This window comes from Protopterus annectens, chromosome 10.part0 (genome assembly GCF_019279795.1).
Source record: "Protopterus annectens isolate FY-2018-M chromosome 10.part0, PAN1.0, whole genome shotgun sequence".
Taxonomy (NCBI): Eukaryota; Metazoa; Chordata; order Ceratodontiformes; family Protopteridae; genus Protopterus; species Protopterus annectens.
Genome location: NC_056744.1, coordinates 1,720,282,031 through 1,720,300,410, shown reverse-complemented (window position 1 = coordinate 1,720,300,410; position 18,380 = coordinate 1,720,282,031). Strand labels below are relative to the sequence as shown.

General features: G+C 40.9%; 1 protein-coding gene across 2 annotated transcripts in view; it reads right to left on the bottom strand.

The window, feature by feature from the left end:
• Nucleotides 1–18,380, bottom strand: part of LOC122813956 (zinc finger protein 107-like) — a 382,792-nt gene that overhangs the window by 285,886 nt on the left and 78,526 nt on the right. For both annotated transcript variants that reach the window (XM_044086502.1, XM_044086501.1), the window contains exon 5: nt 6,046–6,171. In XM_044086502.1, coding sequence (XP_043942437.1) covers nt 6,046–6,171 — 126 coding nt within the window. The remainder of the gene's footprint in view (nt 1–6,045; nt 6,172–18,380) is intronic.

Genomic DNA, 18,380 nt, shown 5'->3' with positions numbered 1-18,380 from the left:
ACTCAGAAGGGAATATGACCATAATTTTTTTCTTGTTTGCATCATAGTGTATGGGTAATGAAATCTTTAAGATGAAGAATGTTAAACCCTCCTCTTTTAAATCAGTCTAAGGAATCTAGAGAGAGTGGAAGGCTGAGGCAGCTGGGGTGAATCCTCTACTAAGTGGACATGTATTCCTCTGCAAATCTTTTGAAATCAAAGACCAATTAGGTAGACGGTCTTGTGACCAATGTCTGGTCTTTATGGATTAGTCCTAGTTTAATGGAGAAAAACAATTCTTTCCGTTCAAGAGGAGGGTTCTCCTCTCACTTTGTCAGATAGACCGTCTCTTGCACCTCATGAACTAAAATGGCAGGCTTGTGTCTAGACTGATGTAAATCAGGGGAAGAGGCTAATATTCATAAGAGATGGATGTCTGTATCAGGGGCTTAGGAAATCACATCTGGCTAAGATGTCGCCAACTAGATATCTCAGACTCCTCTCTGGAGGCCCGAACAGCGTCACAAGATATGGTCCCACTGTCTGGATCTAAAAGGGGTCAAGAGAGCTGAGCAAGTGATACAAGCAGAGTATGGGCCTGGGATACACAAAAAAAAAACTCACCAAGTGTAATGTCCTCAGGTCTTGGAGAATGGATGGGAACAAACTGGCCACATGCTCCTTACCCATACGTTCCTTTTATGGCCATTTTTTTCTGTTCGTTCCATCTTTCTATGTGTATCTCATCTTTCTTGGGAGACTTTCTAGATCACTGGTTACTAGAGAAGAGCTCTTCCTTGCTTCAGTTTGACATCCCATACACACAAAGGCCTTAAAAATCTTTTGGGTTGATGCAAGCATTCAAGGATGCCATACAACAAAGGAGCATCTTCTTTGAAAACCGTGCAGTTCTCCCAAGAGAAATCTTATTATTGTCTTCCAAACACAAAAGGCATTACAAATGGAAGTCTTTTGGTGGAATTTGCCTTCCACAAACACACTTAACAGTCAGCTCTTCTTGTAACGCCATGAATATTGGAATGCTAGCTATTTGTTTAGCCAGATTCTATTTAGCTGATCAGAAATGTTCTCACACCACCACAAATCAGCAATACCCAAGATTCAGAACAAAGTTTTTCTAGATGGGGTACTTATGATGGAAAAGATAGATGGAAGTGGTTGATTGACAGAGGGAATGGCAATCACTTCCACTTCACAACAGAATTGAAAACGGCAAAACCTAAGTCTTCCTAGTTATGAAGCAGACTGTTGTCTGCGCTAAAAGGAAGATGTCAGCTCACTGGGACACCTGCAAAAGCTCAGCATGTCAGGCCAGCAGGACAGGCAGCCTTTCGCTAATTTACATAGATAATTATTCACACTGAATCATCAGTCCCTATAATGAAAGCCTTCAGTTTCCAGTTTCAGTTGTAAAAACTTCAACTCCAAATCAGCTTCTACACTCATTTAGGATAATCAAAGTATCAATTTAGTACTTCAGCGGTGGTGCAGCGGTAGCATTGTTGCCTCACAGCAAGAGGTTCTCCAGTTCGATTCTCGGCTGGAGTGTGGGGAGTGCCTTCTGTGTGGAGTCTGCATGTCCTCCCCGCGGTTGGGTGGGTGTTCGAAAGACATGCGTAAATGGGCATGCCTTCGTTGAAGGTTGAACGTCGAGCTGGCACATTGGTGTTCGTGAAAATCTACTGCCAATCATTAGCGGACTAGAATTCCGCTGTGGAGACCCCTAACCGGGGAAAGCCGAAAGACAACAACAAAGTATCAATTTAGTCTCTACTCAGTATGCAGTTTAATTTTTCACTAGCTTAAGCGGTCAATATTTCATTTTTACTCAGTTGTGAGCCTGTCATTAACAGGAGCAGAAAGAAAGGAGCAATGTCTGTACTAGAACTCCCAACCAACACTCTTCTGTCATAGGGAGAGGGTTTGGCATAATGGTTAAGATCTTCATGTCTTAGGCACAAGGTACAGGGTTTGATTCTGATCTAGGGTTACTGGTTACACTTAAAATGTCCTTTCAGGACAGTTAGCCTAACATTCACATATGAACCTACAAATGCACTTGTGAACAGTATATTAGAAAACGCAGCAGAAAGAGGTTAGGTCTTTGCTCTATGCAGAAAACCAGAGGCAAAGCAATACCACCAACTCATATTCTGTGTCCTTATGTCACCCAAACAGCTGTTTACAAATAGTCAATTACTGGAATGGGTCACCTCAGCAAACAGAAAGAAGAAAGAGCAGGATTCAAATCAGCAGATGGACTACCAATAAGACATATCAACACATAAGAAATCTAACAGTTGACAGGCGACCACATGACAGTTATTACATGACCAGCAACTGATGCCATAAAAATTCTGTAAAGGTAACAGTATGTAACTACATTGATCAAACTTGTTTCACATGTATTGAAAATAACTCTGAAACAGACAGCTGAAGAATGGCGTGACTGGAAGATGGTCAAGGCAAGACTGGAATGTACAAGATGATAAACATAGCAAATCTAAACCTTTAAACGGTTAATAAAGGAGACAATTCTTAAACATGACTTAATTACAAAAAAGACAGCATGTCCTGATTGCCAATCACTCCTGTCTTTAATTTCATATTCAAATATGTGTAAGTCAACCTTTCTAAATGATGGTAGAGCATAGAAAATTCATGCCAAATGAGCAATGCCAAATCCAATATTGATGAAATAAACACACAAATACCAAAACTCAGTGCTAGAAAGGCATCATCACTGAAAGTTCACAAAAGCACAACTAAAACAAGTCTCTGCAGAGGTCAACTCCCCTCATCTTAACTATTTCCCCTAACCCTGCAATTAACTAAACTGCTCATTGTGCATGTTAACTGACCAATGCTGGTTGGCCAGTTAAAAAGGACAGTGAGAAAATGTGACTCAGAGAAGAGTATATCCACAATGAGAAAGATCTCATTACTGTCTTATTAGCATGTCTGTACTGTCACACCTGACCATACTAGTGTTTTCCCTAGTGGCCCATACATCTCATTAGCAAAGTATCCTTACATTCAAAAGCAGACACAGACACCCCCATGCACATGGGGGGTGCACAGACAGACACACACATATAAAAGACTTGCACATTTCCTCCCTCACATTTTTGTTCACCTTTCCTGCACCTTGAGCACTCTTACCTGAATGAATGGGTGACCAAGTTGTTGTCGGTGGTCATTTTTTTCTCCAAGTGTAAAATTTTACTTGACCACTTGATCAAGCAACTTAGGAGCCACAGACATTTTTGGGAGAGCACATGGGTAATTAGAAGTAGGCAATCCCCTGGACAGCTGCATTAGCATGCAACTTTGGCCACAAGATTGCTGTCTGTACTGAGGGCCAGAGTGAGGGGAAATCTTCAGCAGTAGAGCGGCTTAGTGCAACACTGAAAACTTCCAAGTTAAGTCTTTTGTATCATGTAAAACTGTTCTAAATCTCAGGATATCTGTTCACATAACTATATAACACTAAAACTGTGTCCTGCTCTCCAGCACTGCAGTACATTAAACTGCAACTGCATTTCAAACAAAATGAGAAACAATAACTAAAACCTCTCTCTCATAACCAAATCCTCCAGACTGACCCACACAATATGGAAGCACATGTATCTAATTCAGTTTCTTCATTAAAACCACTGTAAAGAATGACATTCTTTGAAACTATAATCTGGTGCTATTATCGCCTAAGCAAAAGGATTCACTAAACGCAGCTGTGATTAAATCACATGACTCACAAATACTCTTTCATAGATTCTTCTTACACTCTGTAACAAATTATTATTCTGATCAATACAAAACACTTAAGACATTATGGAGAAAAATACATGTGACAATATAGTTAAACAACCCATTTATTGTACTTACTATTTATTTTCCCCACTACTCTCATATGGTAGATGATAAAATATACCTCTTTACTAATTTACACATTTTCTTGAGTGACTAAATATTTAGCCAGTAAGCACATTCTACCCATCTGTTCAAACGGGAAGCTGTGCCCAATAAAATATTACATTAGCCTTTTAACTAAAGGAAATACCAAGAATCATGAAGTTTAAAAACTGCAGGCTCTGAGGAGTCAGATCTGGTCTACCATATTATATTTCAGGAAGGGTTTACCTTTGAATTGTCGTCTGCAGTGTGTCCAACATGCACCTCCTGCTAACTCTCCTCCATAATACAATATGCTGATGACTCTACTGTTTTAACTATAACTAACTCTCACTCAGAACTCGTAACAACAACCCAGTCATCACTAAACTCTGTAGAAACATGGCTCTCCAATAACCAACTCATACTTAACCCTAAAAAAACAAAACTCCTTCTCTTCCTACCTAAATCAGCAAATCAAATTAAGACTTCCTTTACCATCCATTCACTCAATAGCACCCCAATAATACCTGAATCAAGCTCAAAACTGCTAGGCATCACTATCGATGACCAGCTCAAATTTGATCTCCACATAAATAACTGCATCAGGAGAACCCACCAGAAACTAGGACTGCTTTACAGAAACAACAAATTCCTTACTCAGGAATCACGGATAGCCCTCACCTGTGCCTTTCTTCTTCCCTACTTAACATACTGCTCACAAATGTTTACTAATCTAAACTCCACACTTACTGCTAGACTCCAGACTACATACCACAAAATAGCTAGATTTGCAACCCAACATCCCCACAGATCTCACCACTGTCTCTCACGAAAATACTTAAACTGGCTAGAACTGCCTCAACTCCTCCTTCTCTCTCAGCTCCAAACTATACATGCAATCCTATATCAGCCATCCTTTTGCCCAGCCTTACACCCTATCATCTCCCACTATGCTCCCACAAGAAACCTCCATAGCTCTTTGCAAGACCTTCTAAAAATCTATAAACCTAAATCTAAAGCAGGTCAAAATGTATACAGTTACCACCCCTCAATGGAATGTAACAAGCTACCTCTTGATATTTGAACACAGACTCATCCCAAAAAGTTTAAGCTAGCACTAAAAGAACATCTTACCAAAAAGTGGATCTGCCAATGCTCAAACCCTCCTTGAAATCTCTCCTTCTACACTTTCCCACTCATTAAACTCCTCTCCAATAGACATCCTCCTGTTAAATGTTCATAAAATGTATTTGTTTTTTGCACTTTTTACCTTTAATATGTTGTTTAACTTCTATATTGTCACTTTGGCTTTATTTTAACTATTCTAATCCAATTTTTGCTGTAACTCCAATTGTAAAATATTTATGAAAATCTACCATTCTACTATGTATGTTTTTTTTTAACCTGTAACTTGTACCATATGGTTATTAAGTATGTACTGGAGCTTTTCTCCCTGGGCCTCTGCTAAAAAAGGGCTTCGGCTCAGCCAGACATTCCTGGTCAACAAATGTAAAATAAAATAAATAAATAAATAAATAATGCCGAAAGTGCGGCTGCAAAAAATGACAATTCCGATTCACCATGTGTTTGAATGGCAAATAAGCGAATGTTTTTTTGCCATTCAAGCACATGGATCAAATGTCAGAAATAGCTTTCCAGTAAACCATTTTCCACATTTGATCCTTCGAAGCTCTCCGTATTTTGGTAATACGGGTCGCACAACAGGATGATCGCACATACCATGTAAGACAAAACAAAGGTAAACCTTTACGAAGTGCTACATTTGGAATTATCCACATGGTCTAAATTCCGAAATGTTAACATATTCATCAAAAGCTAAAAAAGTAGCTTTATCTACAGTGCCTGTCTTCTTTTATTACATTAACCAACACCACATTCAGTGTCACTTTTACTGTAATAAACCTGTCTAGGTTACGACAAAAACAACAATTACGAGTTCTACATAGTTGCATTTTACTTGCATCATTGTCCTTGTTATACAATTGCACTGTTATCTAGATTTTTTTCGCCTTAATTTACTATCTCACCTTTTAATCTTGTAGCTATATATATCTTTCATCTACTGTTCGAAATACCAGACCATCATCAAGCAATTTCACAAAATACATCATTAATGAGCTGTTCACTTACTGTTGGGCTCGTCTTCAAAACTATCCTTCTGTTCTGTAGTATTTTTCTCTTCCACATCAGCATCTGGTAGCTTAAGATTGTCTTCTCTAAGTAGCAATAACAAGTTGTCTTGGGGGATTTTGTATCCTGCATGTGAAAAGGAAAATGTATTATTACATGACATTCATCTAAAGTACTCATGTAACATGAATAAAAACAGAATACTTTATGTTTAGAATTAAGGGAAGGAGGAAACCTCAGGGAATATATAAAGAATTTGTCTTAGATGCACAAAAATTATAAACAGTAAAGAAAACAGAATTGATTTACTATAGAAATGAGGAAATGACAGAATGGTGACTGCAAATATATGCAAATAAAGGTAAAACAAAGTTTCATAACTATTAAATCATACACAGGTAAATAAGGAAATTTGGTATGAGACTACCCGTGGTGGTGGTGCTGCGGTAGCATTGTCGCCTCACAGTAAGACGCTGTCCGGTTCGATTCTCCGCTAGCGCGTCTTCTGCGTGCAGACATGCATGAATGGGCGTACCTTCGTTGAAGGTTGTGCGTCAGGCCTGGCAAGCTGGTATGTAAAAATCAAATGCCAATCATTAGCGGACCGGAGTTCCGCTGTGGCAACCCCCAACCGGGAAAAGCCGAAAGACACAAACAAACATGGAGGGTATGAGACTAGAAAAGGGGAAACAAATATAAAGACAACATGCAAGAAACAATGCATTAACACACGACAAACATAAATAAAGGAAAGACAAGTATGAAGAGGAAGACTGTCAGTACAGTAGGACAGAGGAAGAGCACGTGAGGAAACTGGAGACTACTAAATATGGAATAATTAAGGATACCTTGAAACAGGTGAGACAAGTGCTCGGAGCAGGACAGAATTAGTTGTTAGCTGGTAGCACAAATTCACTATAGAGCAACTCTATTATTTTTCAGACATTTAACAGTTTGAAAAGGGGACAGAAATAAGGAAATAGTGGCTGTTTTAATTAAATTTCCAGGAAAGAAAGATTAATTTAATGTGATTAATTGAAGATCATGCAATAGCACTACAGAACTGTGATTATAAAATATTGATTAAAATAATGTGTGATATAACAGGAAGGAGTGTACATGAATACCTGGAAAAAGATGATGCAAATATCTTACTATTAAATGATGACTCAGGACAATATAGCAAGTAAAAAAAAAAAAAAAAAAAAAAAAAAAAAAAAAAAAAAAAAATTCACAGTTTGATTTTAGTGACAGATAAAGAAGGCATTTGATAACGTTGAACATAAATAAAATATCATGGAAAATCATGGTTTGCACAAGACAGCAAGGATTAATTCAATTAATATATATTCAAAGCACAACTGTTCCTTTTGCAAATATGAAAGAAGAAATGGAAATATTATCCATTCAGTCCATTGCTGTTTGGTTTGATGGTGAATACAGTAACAAAGAAAATTAAGAAGGAAACCAAATATTCTAGATGGGAGGCAACATTAGGACTGAAACTATTTGTTTTAATTATTACATGATTTTATTGTAATAGTACTGCAGGCTCAATTTGTGAAGTATACATTAAATTAGGTTTCCCACAGTTCTTTGGTTTTGGGCTTGTGTGGGTGCCCTGCTGCAGTATGGTTCCTCTTGAGCCCCATCCCCCCCAATTCACAAGTACTATTTTTATAGATCTGGTTATTTAACAACTGCTAGTTTTGGTCACAGAGTCCCACCTCAGCAATGGCAGGGCTCCTGTGGAATGTGAATGAACTAGCGAAACGAACACTGCTCCTCCTAAGAAAAGTTTGGGTTATACAGGTGCGTCTCTACTCCAATGATAACATCCATAATTACACAAGACAGGTACTGAAATGAATCCTTGGCCACGTCCCTGCCCTAGGCCTTAGGTTGGCATGCCTCCCAGCAGCTTTTCTGAGCCTTGGTCTTTTCTCTGTGTCTATGAAGGACTGGCCTTACCCCACCAGAGAATCATCCCAGCCCCCCTCCCCCCCGAGAGAGGTGGACAGACAAAGCCTCATCATCCCCCCCGCCCCCCCAATGTCTAACAGACAATTCCATAACTGGTCAAACTCAGATCCGCCGGGTCATAGCCAAGGATTTATCCCTCTATGCCGGAAAACATAAGTATATGTTAAATTCAGTGTAAAGATACATTTGAGTAGGTGCAATTGCCTTTAAATAAAAAGAAAAATAATGACGTATGGAAACATGGGATAGCGACAGTTTATTTAAAAAAAGAAAGTTTTTTATGTGTTAGGTTTGGAGAAAGAACAAGGGAATAAGACAGGAGAAAAAACATGGTAAAAATAAAGCAGACTACCTCTCTTTGGAAATGTTTGATATCACCTTTAATTGATGAAGTCTGTCATTGGGAATACTATTTATAGGTATTTTTTGCTTCTTTTTTCTGGGGGGGGGGTGGGTAGTAGTTTGAAGTATATAAAGAGTGAATAAGTTATCTGTTAGCACAGTAGGTTAATGCTGAGTTTTACTGTGCGAAGGGTGCAGGGTTTGAAGCCTTTGCTAGTATGAAGTTGTCGCAGTCGTGTGCTGCTGCCCATCATTCAGTGGAAGTTAGCAGTGCCCTTTTCACATGCGGAAACTTAGAATCTAACTTCTATAAATATTGCCCGAGTACATGATTGCACAGTAAGCACCTGGTTTGCACATATAGATTCACTGCTCTGTGAAATTACACTAACATTGTAGTTAACAGCCAAACAGCATCCAAGCAAACCTGCCTTAAACCTGTATATTAACCCATTACTGTGATATGCACACACAGGAGCATTTCTCCAACAAACTTCTCTTTTTAAACATTGTAGTTAAAATTAAATAGGACCCAAGCAAACATACTCTGTACCTCCATGGTACAAATCCCTTTGTAATCCACACAGTAAACATCTGAAACAATGGATAAACATTTTGTTGCTTGTCTCTGCAGCCAGCTTAGTGGAAATGAACATCCTGAGACAAGGTAGCAATTGCCTCATGTTTACCAACAACCACCCCATTCTAAAACAATCAGATCCAGCATGTGAGAGATGTAATCATATATTATCATTGGATCCATGGCTCTCACATACAGCCACTACAATTACTGAAAAGGATGTCAGAAATACACAGCACCACATTCTACATACCACTCCCACTAAAGCCAAAGCACACAGATTCACATATTCTGAGGCTCTTAAAAGTTGTCTATCCAAACATCAAAGGCCTCCTACCTGCAGCTATAATAATAGGGATCCTCAGCAAAAACACAAATATTCTACCAAAGCAACATCCACCATGACACATACAGCTTCGCTCATGGTGTTTCAACTCATAATAAGACAAACCTGCATAAAAACAAATATTCCAGTCATAGGTGATTCCACCAAGAGACACACAGACATTCAGCTCAGTAAGGTGAGCAAGGAAAGGGTCATGGTCAACTGCCTGTCGGGAACCAGAATCCGCCAGCTAACACACACACACACACACACACACACACACACACACACACACACACACACACACACACACACACACACACACTCACTCTCTCACACTCGCATTCACACACTTGCATTCACACACTTGCATTCACACACTCAGGTCATTCAACTGCAAGTACACTATGACTCTGTCATTGTACATGTGGATGAAAATGGCTTGAGACATACCCCTCTGGACTATATTAAGAAAGAAATGAGGGAACTTTCAGACTACGTGCCCCACACTCGTATCAGCCTAGCAAGAAGCACCATTCTACCTTCTCGGACAATGACTTTCACAGCTTCTTAGTTTTTGCTGTCATTCACTGGGGGATACAGTGTTTATGAACTTGGGAGGATATGCTTGACAGACCATGCTGCTTCACCAAGGAAGGTCTACACCGGTGCCCTACAGATTTTCAAACACTGGCTAAACCTTTGCCCACCCAATAGTGCTTTTTGTTTAGGCAATGCCAACTAAATAAATCTTCCAATGTAGCAAAAACAATCCAGGATATTTTTAAGGTACTACTGCTCAGTACCAAGAGTCTAAACAAAAAACTCTACTGTCTGCAAGCTCTCCTTACACTTGAGAATATAGACATCTGTGCACTTACAAAGTCACAGTTTAAAGCCCTGTAGAGCACTCAAGAGAGCAAGGCTATAATACCATCCACACATTTACATCACCTACCACACATCAGAGCAAGGCTATAATACCATCCACACATTTACATCACCTACCACACACCAGAGCAAGGCTATAATACCATCCACACATTTACATCACCTACCACACACCAGAGCAAGGCTATAATACCATCCACACATTTACATCACCTACCACACACCAGAGCAAGGCTATAATACCATCCACACATTTACATCACCTACCACACACCAGAGCAAGGCTATAATACCATCCACACATTTACATCACCTACCACACACCAGAGCAAGGCTATAATACCATCCACACATTTACATCACCTACCACACACCAGAGCAAGGCTATAATACCATCCACACATTTACATCACCTACCACACACCAGAGCAAGGCTATAATACCATCCACACATTTACATCACCTACCACACACCAGAGCAAGGCTATAATACCATCCACACATTTACATCACCTACCACACACCAGAGCAAGGCTATAATACCATCCACACATTTACATCACCTACCACACACCAGAGCAAGGCTATAATACCATCCACACATTTACATCACCTACCACACACCAGAGCAAGGCTATAATACCATCCACACATTTACATCACCTACCACACACCAGAGCAAGGCTATAATACCATCCACACATTTACATCACCTACCACACACCAGAGCAAGGCTATAATACCATCCACACATTTACATCACCTACCACACACCAGAGCAAGGCTATAATACCATCCACACATTTACATCACCTACCACACACCAGAGCAAGGCTATAATACCATCCACACATTTACATCACCTACCACACACCAGAGCAAGGCTATAATACCATCCACACATTTACATCACCTACCACACACCAGAGCAAGGCTATAATACCATCCGCACATTTACATCACCTACCACACACCGCACAATTGATCACTGCAGACACTAATATCCTCCAAGACGGCTTGTCACAAACTTATAGTTGATGCTACAGCCATAGTCTAAAATGGGATACCAAAATTCTATAACACTATTCTTTGATAAGTTGGTCATCCAGGGGAATTACCACATAGACAATACACCTTAAGAGTAGACTTCATGGTTAGGGAGATGGGAATGGGTCTACTTTCAAATCCCAATGCCCATATGACCGATGGTCAGAAGCCTGAGATCAAAATGGCTAAAATGCAAAAACCCTAATGTCGACTTTTTCCTAAGGTGAGTAAATACTTGCCTAAACGTACAAAAAACTCATGTTGAGGTAAGTAAAACCCACCTAGATAGGGGGCTATGCCCCCAACACCCCCCCCCCAACTATATATACCAACTCCAGGATCACACTACAGTGGAGAAAAATGCATGTTGGCAAGTCCTTACTTACACTGGAAAAAAGTCGACATTCGGGCTTTTGCAGTTTCACTATTTTCGTCTCGGTATTCTAATAATCGAACATATGGGCATCGAGATTTGAAAAGGAGACCCCATGAAAAGTGATTTGGCCTTTGTCCATCATGTGTCAGCTGCTGTAAGGAAAGTATTCTATACTGCACAACCTACAAACAAGGGTATGACATCCAAATCCATGAATATCACTGTCTCATTGTATTCAACCTTCATAAGGCTAGTAAGAGAGTACAATGTTTGGTATGTTCTTGATCAGGCACATGCAACAAGTGGAATGCCCAAAGAGATTTCTCACAAAAGGAATGCAAGCAATTAACCACTTGAATAGGCAGGCGGCCTCAAAGCCTTATCCTTAGACTCACACAGATTACTGAGAGGTGATCTGTGCCTGGCTTCCAAGTTACCATCTGATCTAGTACTAATGAACTCATTGTACATCTGCAGGTCTAACAGCATTGGAAATATGTGACTGAAGGAACTAAACCTAGTTTGTAACATAAATCGGATATGTTGGAGATACAGGTATATGTCTAAGAGTTTACTCCTACTCCACAACAAGCATGTCATTCTTGTGAAGCAGAGTTATCCCTGATCCTATTCAAAAGCGACCTGGACTAATGGCTGGGGAAATTGGAAAGTTACCTCTGGATTGGCACCTTTATTGGGCAGAGACAGTTTGTAAATACTGCTGCCTAAACCCAACTAGATGCTCCTGGGTAATTTATCTGGTCATTTACAAACAGGAAAAGATGGCTAGGCTAGGGCAGTCACCTATGAACATATGTGTCTGAACAATACAGATGTTTCGTGCACATTACTGTTTGCAGTTTACTTAATGCAACAAAAGGACTAATATAACATGGGAAGTATTAAGGATTTGGTACAAAAACATGGGCCAGAATAACAGAAGGAAAACCAAAAGGATGAAAAGGGATATGGTTTTAAATGAGGCCTTTAGAAGGTTGAGGATGTGGAAATTAGAGAACCAAGCTATGGCAAGTAAAAGCAGCAGCACAGAGATATAATAATGTTGTGTTATACACTACAGGCATGGAAATGTGTGCAAGAAATTTAACAAAGGCAGACTAGAAAGAAAATTTATATGACTGGAACTATTTTCTTCTGAGATTAGAGCACAAATGGATACAAGATAACGAAGATCAAAAATCATGGCAGAATGTGCAATTTATGTGATATGGAAGAGGCTTTAATGTATGGTTTTTACAGTGTACAGGGTTGGGGAATAAACAAAATAGTTCAATGTGATATGAACAAGCATTTGTATATGTACTCAGAATCTGCCTTCTACGGTGTGTGTGTGTGTGTGTGTGTGTGTGTGTGTGTGTGTGTGTGTGTGTGTGTGTGTGTGTGTATTTTCACCCCCATGTACACTGGCTGCTGTCACTGTCCAGTGTGTGAGATGTGTGAGATGGGCACAAATTGAGCCAGCTACAGCTGTATCCTTCCAATGTGTCCAGTGTTGCCTCTTGCCACTGCTGGTAATGCTCAGCAGAATGGCTGCTATGATTTTCCCCTCAATGGTTGCACTCATATGCATAAATACAGATTAGTGACCCCCTCGCACTTGGTCCTGGTTGTAGATTTGCTCGGAATCTGAAGTACTGAGCCATGGATACTGCATATCAAAGTGTTGTGTTAGTGGGGTTTTAACTTTGCCGTAGTATTGCCATGTGTGTGGAGACTGAAACTGGTCACTTGTCAGTATGTGGGGAGAACAGTCAGGTTATTAGACACATGCGGCAGAGTGACTGTACATACTGAATGTAGTTCCCACTGCTGTTTATGTCACCCAGTGCACAAGTATGTTTTCTGGCACGTGTCCCCTTTGCTATAGGTTCATAGGCAAATACTAGGCGAGCTGTCCTTGTGGGCCATTTTAAGCCCAGCCAATTTTCTTAGTATCTTGTGTTTGTGAAGTAAACACCTTAACCATTATACCACCCTATGACTATTGACTATGGTTATTAATTATCCACAGTGAAGAGGTAGTTGTCATTACTGCATGTAATTCATCAGGTACAATGCATAACTGTGTCCATTACTAGTTTGTCAGTTTTTCACCACATATTTATGTCCATTACATAGGCATTAGAGGCAATGCATGTGGCTGGGTACTGAAACATAGGTACATAGGTAAGGTACTAGGCTATTGGCCCTGGGGCCTATACAAGCCCAGCCAAAAAGGTACCCTGGCTTTTGCCACCCAAGAAAATTATTTTCCTGTGCCACTGTCGAGCAGAGCTACAGAGGTGATCCCCAGGGTGAATTTCCTATTTCCCATCCAATCATCAAGATTTTTCTTGAAGAGTGCTAATGAGGAGCTTTGCTTGATATAGATAGGTAGTTTATTCCAGAGTATGGGAAGTCTCCGGGACAGGAATATATCCCTCCGGCATGTTCTGTTTATTGTGGTGACAAGGTTTAGGTCCCTAGAGCATGTAGCTTGGAGGGATTGGGATTTCTTTAAGTGGAGCATGTCCAACAGCTCTGGGTTTGACATAGCTTTGTATGTTAGGCAGAGATCACCTCTGAGTAGGCGATATGCGACGGAGTAAAGCTGGAGTTTTTTGAGACGGTCTGCGTAGGGCTTCTGTTTGAGGCCGGTAATCCTCTTTGTGAGGTATTTCTGCGGCCTTTCCAGTTGTTGTAGATGTCTTGTGAGGTACATACCAAAAGGGGTGCTGTACTCTATGAATAGAGGGGAACAATGACCTCTTTTTTTCTGGATGAGAAACCTTTTGTGATGAGGTGTGCCATGTAGAAGGATTTCCTGACTATTGTGGCAATGTGATTATCAAAGGAGAGACTACTGTCCACCTGTGTCCCAAGGTCTCTTATCACACTTTTGGTGTTAAGTATACTACCGCCTATGTTGTAGTTCATGGGTACAGAGTTTTTACCAAGGGGATGACAATGCACTTTTTAGCATTGAGCTTGAGGCCATGGCTTTGACACCAGGCATCTGTCTCAGTGAGGCCCTTTTGTAGGATGTCCACATCGTTACGAGTTTTGATTATGGCTCCTAGTTTGCAGTCATCTGTGAACTTCGTTAGCCAAAGACCTTCTGTGTTAGCCTGTCCTTCAGAGAAGTAGATACCAAACAGGAGAGGACCCAGGACTGAACCCTGTGGTACTCCACTTGTCACTGGTCTGAAGTCGGATTTGGAGTCTGCTACTTTCACAGTGTGGGTTCTGTCAGTGAGCCAGTTAGCAACCCATCTTGTGACATAGGGATTTATACCTAGTTTAGTGAGTTTATCTATAATTCCAGAGTGGGGGATGGTGTTGAAAGCCTTGGCAAGATCTAGATAGGCTGTGTGAACCACCTTACCCTTGTCTATGGCTTTGGTGACTGCTTCAAAGAAGTCTATCAGGTTTAGGAGACATGATCTGCCTTTTACAAACCCGAACTGGGTAGGATCCAGAGTTTGGAGATTACCAATGTCTTTTTTTATAAGTTCCATGATGATACGTTCCATGGCTTTGCAGACCAGGCTCGTCAGGCTAATGGGGTGGTAGTTCCCGGGGTCTGTGGTGGCTCCCCCCTTGTGGAGTGGGATAACCGTTGCTGTGCGCCATTCAGCAGGCACAAAGCCTGAGGTGAGGCTATGATTGAACATGGTACTTAGGTGGGGTGCCACTTTGTTCTGTAATTCAGCAACACACTCCTGTACAAATCATTTCATAACTTGTTTACAATATAATACACATGTTTAGTATGATAACAAAATTTTAGCATAGTTCTGTTTATGTGTATTAAATATGTGCTTAGATATTATAGAACCAATTATATGTATGATTCTTATCTATTTATTTTATTAAGTATTACATTGGGTACAGTATATTATAGTGTATAGGTTGAATTAGGACTTTGATTTTTATTTTATTACACATATAAAATTTGTAAACATTTTTAAACATTTTTAAACATTTTTAAATATTTTTAAATATTTTTATACAACACAATTTATTAGTGTAAACAGGTGTAAGTATTGTGTAGAAATCCACCAAGGTCTATATTTTATGTGTAACACTGTGTCTTTTTTTACAAATAGAAGGTTTTGTATACCAGAATGTTTTATAAAATCAGAGTGGGTTCCAACTCAATTCAATTTAATTTAATTTAATTGAAGCCAATTGAATTTTGGCGCCTAAAAGTGTTTAAATACAATGAAATGTAGGAGCATAATGGTTCTGATGAAATCTGCGATTTGACAGATGAAAGCGCTTAACCCTGTGTAAGAGCTCCAGTGTTATTCTTTTTTATGTAAATAAAAACTTTGTTCAGTCGGTATCCAAGGACTCGAGTGTTGGGGAGTTTATCAGCTGCTGTTTAGGATTGTTCTGTAATTCATGTAGAATGCAGCCTGGGATGTTGTCTGGTCCCATGGATGCTGTGTTCTTGGCTTTGGAGAGTGTAGTTTTTACCTGTGCAGCCGTGATTACAGGAACTTTGCATTCTTCCAGTATAGAGATGGGCTCTTTAGGGGGTGAGAGGGGGGTAAAGATAGCACTGAACCTATCTGCCAGGATGTTGGCAATATCAGTTGGGTCTGTATATTTAGTGCCATGGTGCTGTAACTCAGAGCAGATCTGAGTGTTGCCATTGAGATTCTTGACTGTGTGTTGCAGCCATCCCAGTCTTTTTTTAACTGTTGATAGTTTTGTGTGACGTGCCACAGACCACATGGAATTATGAGCACTTGCTACCTTTTACTGCAGGTACTGAGGAGGAGGAGGAATGTAAGTGCGCTAATTATCAAAAGACAAAATCCCACAGTGGTATCCCAGGTATCTCAACCACTGAGACCACGGATTTCACAACAAAGAAAGGAATGGCAGCCTGTTAATGTAACTGACCAGGTTACCATCATGCCCATACGTTAAGTCCATTTGGAAATCATGGTCCTGTCAATGGAAGACAGTAATAAAAACTCAGGGGGATGAGCTGATGCTTGCTGATGTCCAACAAGGGGCAGCAGTCACCAAAACTGAGGAGGACAAAACATCAAGTGCAATAATAAATCTGAGGACATCATTAGTAATGAAGACAGTGTCCTACCCTATGTACTATGCCATAAGAAGGCTTACAGCTGTAATAACAAGGATAATATGTCACTGGTAGCACTACACAGGGAGAAGGCACAATGCCTGCTTGTAAGGACAGTACAGTCAGAGCTGTGGCAGCACTACACAGGGAGAAGACACAACGCCTGCTAATAAGGACAGTGCAGTCAGAGCTGTGGCAGCACTACACAGGGAGAAGACACGATTCCTGCTCATGAGGACAGTACAGTCAGAGCTGTGGTAGCACTACACATGGAGAAGACACAATGCCTGCTCATAAGGACAGTAGTCAGAGCTGTGGTAGCACTACACAGGGAGAAGATACAACGCCTGCTCATAAGGACAGTACAGTCAGAGCTGTGGTAGCACTACACATGGAGAAGACACAATGCCTGCTCATAAGGACAGTACAGTCAGAGCTGTGGCAGCACTACACAGGGAGAAGATACAACGCCTGCTCATAAGGACAGTACAATCAGAGCTGTGGTAGCACTACACAGGGAGAAGACACAATGCCTGCTCATAAGGACAGTACAGTCAGAGCTGTGGTAGCACTACACAGGGACAAGACAATGCCTGCTCATAAAGACAGTACAGTCAGAGCTGTGACAGCACTACACAGGGAGAAGACACAATGCCTGCTCATAAAGACAGTACAGTCAGAGCTGTGGTAGCACTACACAGGGAGAAGATACAATGCCTGCTCATAAGGACAGTACAATCAGAGCTGTGGTAGCACTACACTGGGAGAAGACACAATGCCTGCTCATAAGGACAGTACAGTCAGAGCTGTGGTAGCACTACACAGGGAGAAGACACAATGCCTGCTCATAAGGACAGTACAGTCAGAGCTGTGGTAGCACTACACGGGGAGAAGACACAATGCCTGCTCATAAGGACAGTACAGTCAGAGCTGTGGTAGCACTACACAGGTAGAAGACAATGCCTGCTCATAAGGACAGTACAGTCAGAGCTGTGGCAGCACTACACAGGGAGAAGATACACCTGCTCATAAGGACAATACAGTCAGAGCAGTTGTAGGGGACAGGACGCAGCAGTACCATATTTGACTGATCTGGGATGGAGCAATAGTTATTCTTGGATCCTGCATCAAACATCATCTTCAATGTGAGATGACCTTCCATGGTGGACTATCTTTCCATTAGTTCATACCCGGAAAGCCTCAGCAGCCTAGCATGAAGGGACAGGTCCTCACTGATGCACACTAGTATACATGGAACTTACAGGTCGATACTGCCCAAGATGGAAACTCAGAGCACAGTCTGTCATACCATGTAGTTATGGGCCTTACAATGGATGGTTAGGCAAGGCACCACTACATTTGTTTTGACAAATACTTTTTATCTAGCAACTGGCACAGCACCAGTTGGGTAAGGGTGCACAGTGTTATGGCACATCACCAGCTGGATTAAGGGCCTACAGTGCTACAGCACCATCTGGATTAAGGGCCTACAGTGCTACAGCACAGCACCAGCTGGATTATGGGCCTACGGTGCTACAGCACAGCACCAGCTGGATTATGGGCCTACGGTGCTACAGCACAGCACCAGCTGGATTATGGGCCTATGGTGCTACAGCACCAGCTGGATTAAGGGCCTACAGTGCTACAGCACAGCACCAGCTGGATTAAGGGCCTACAGTGCTACAGC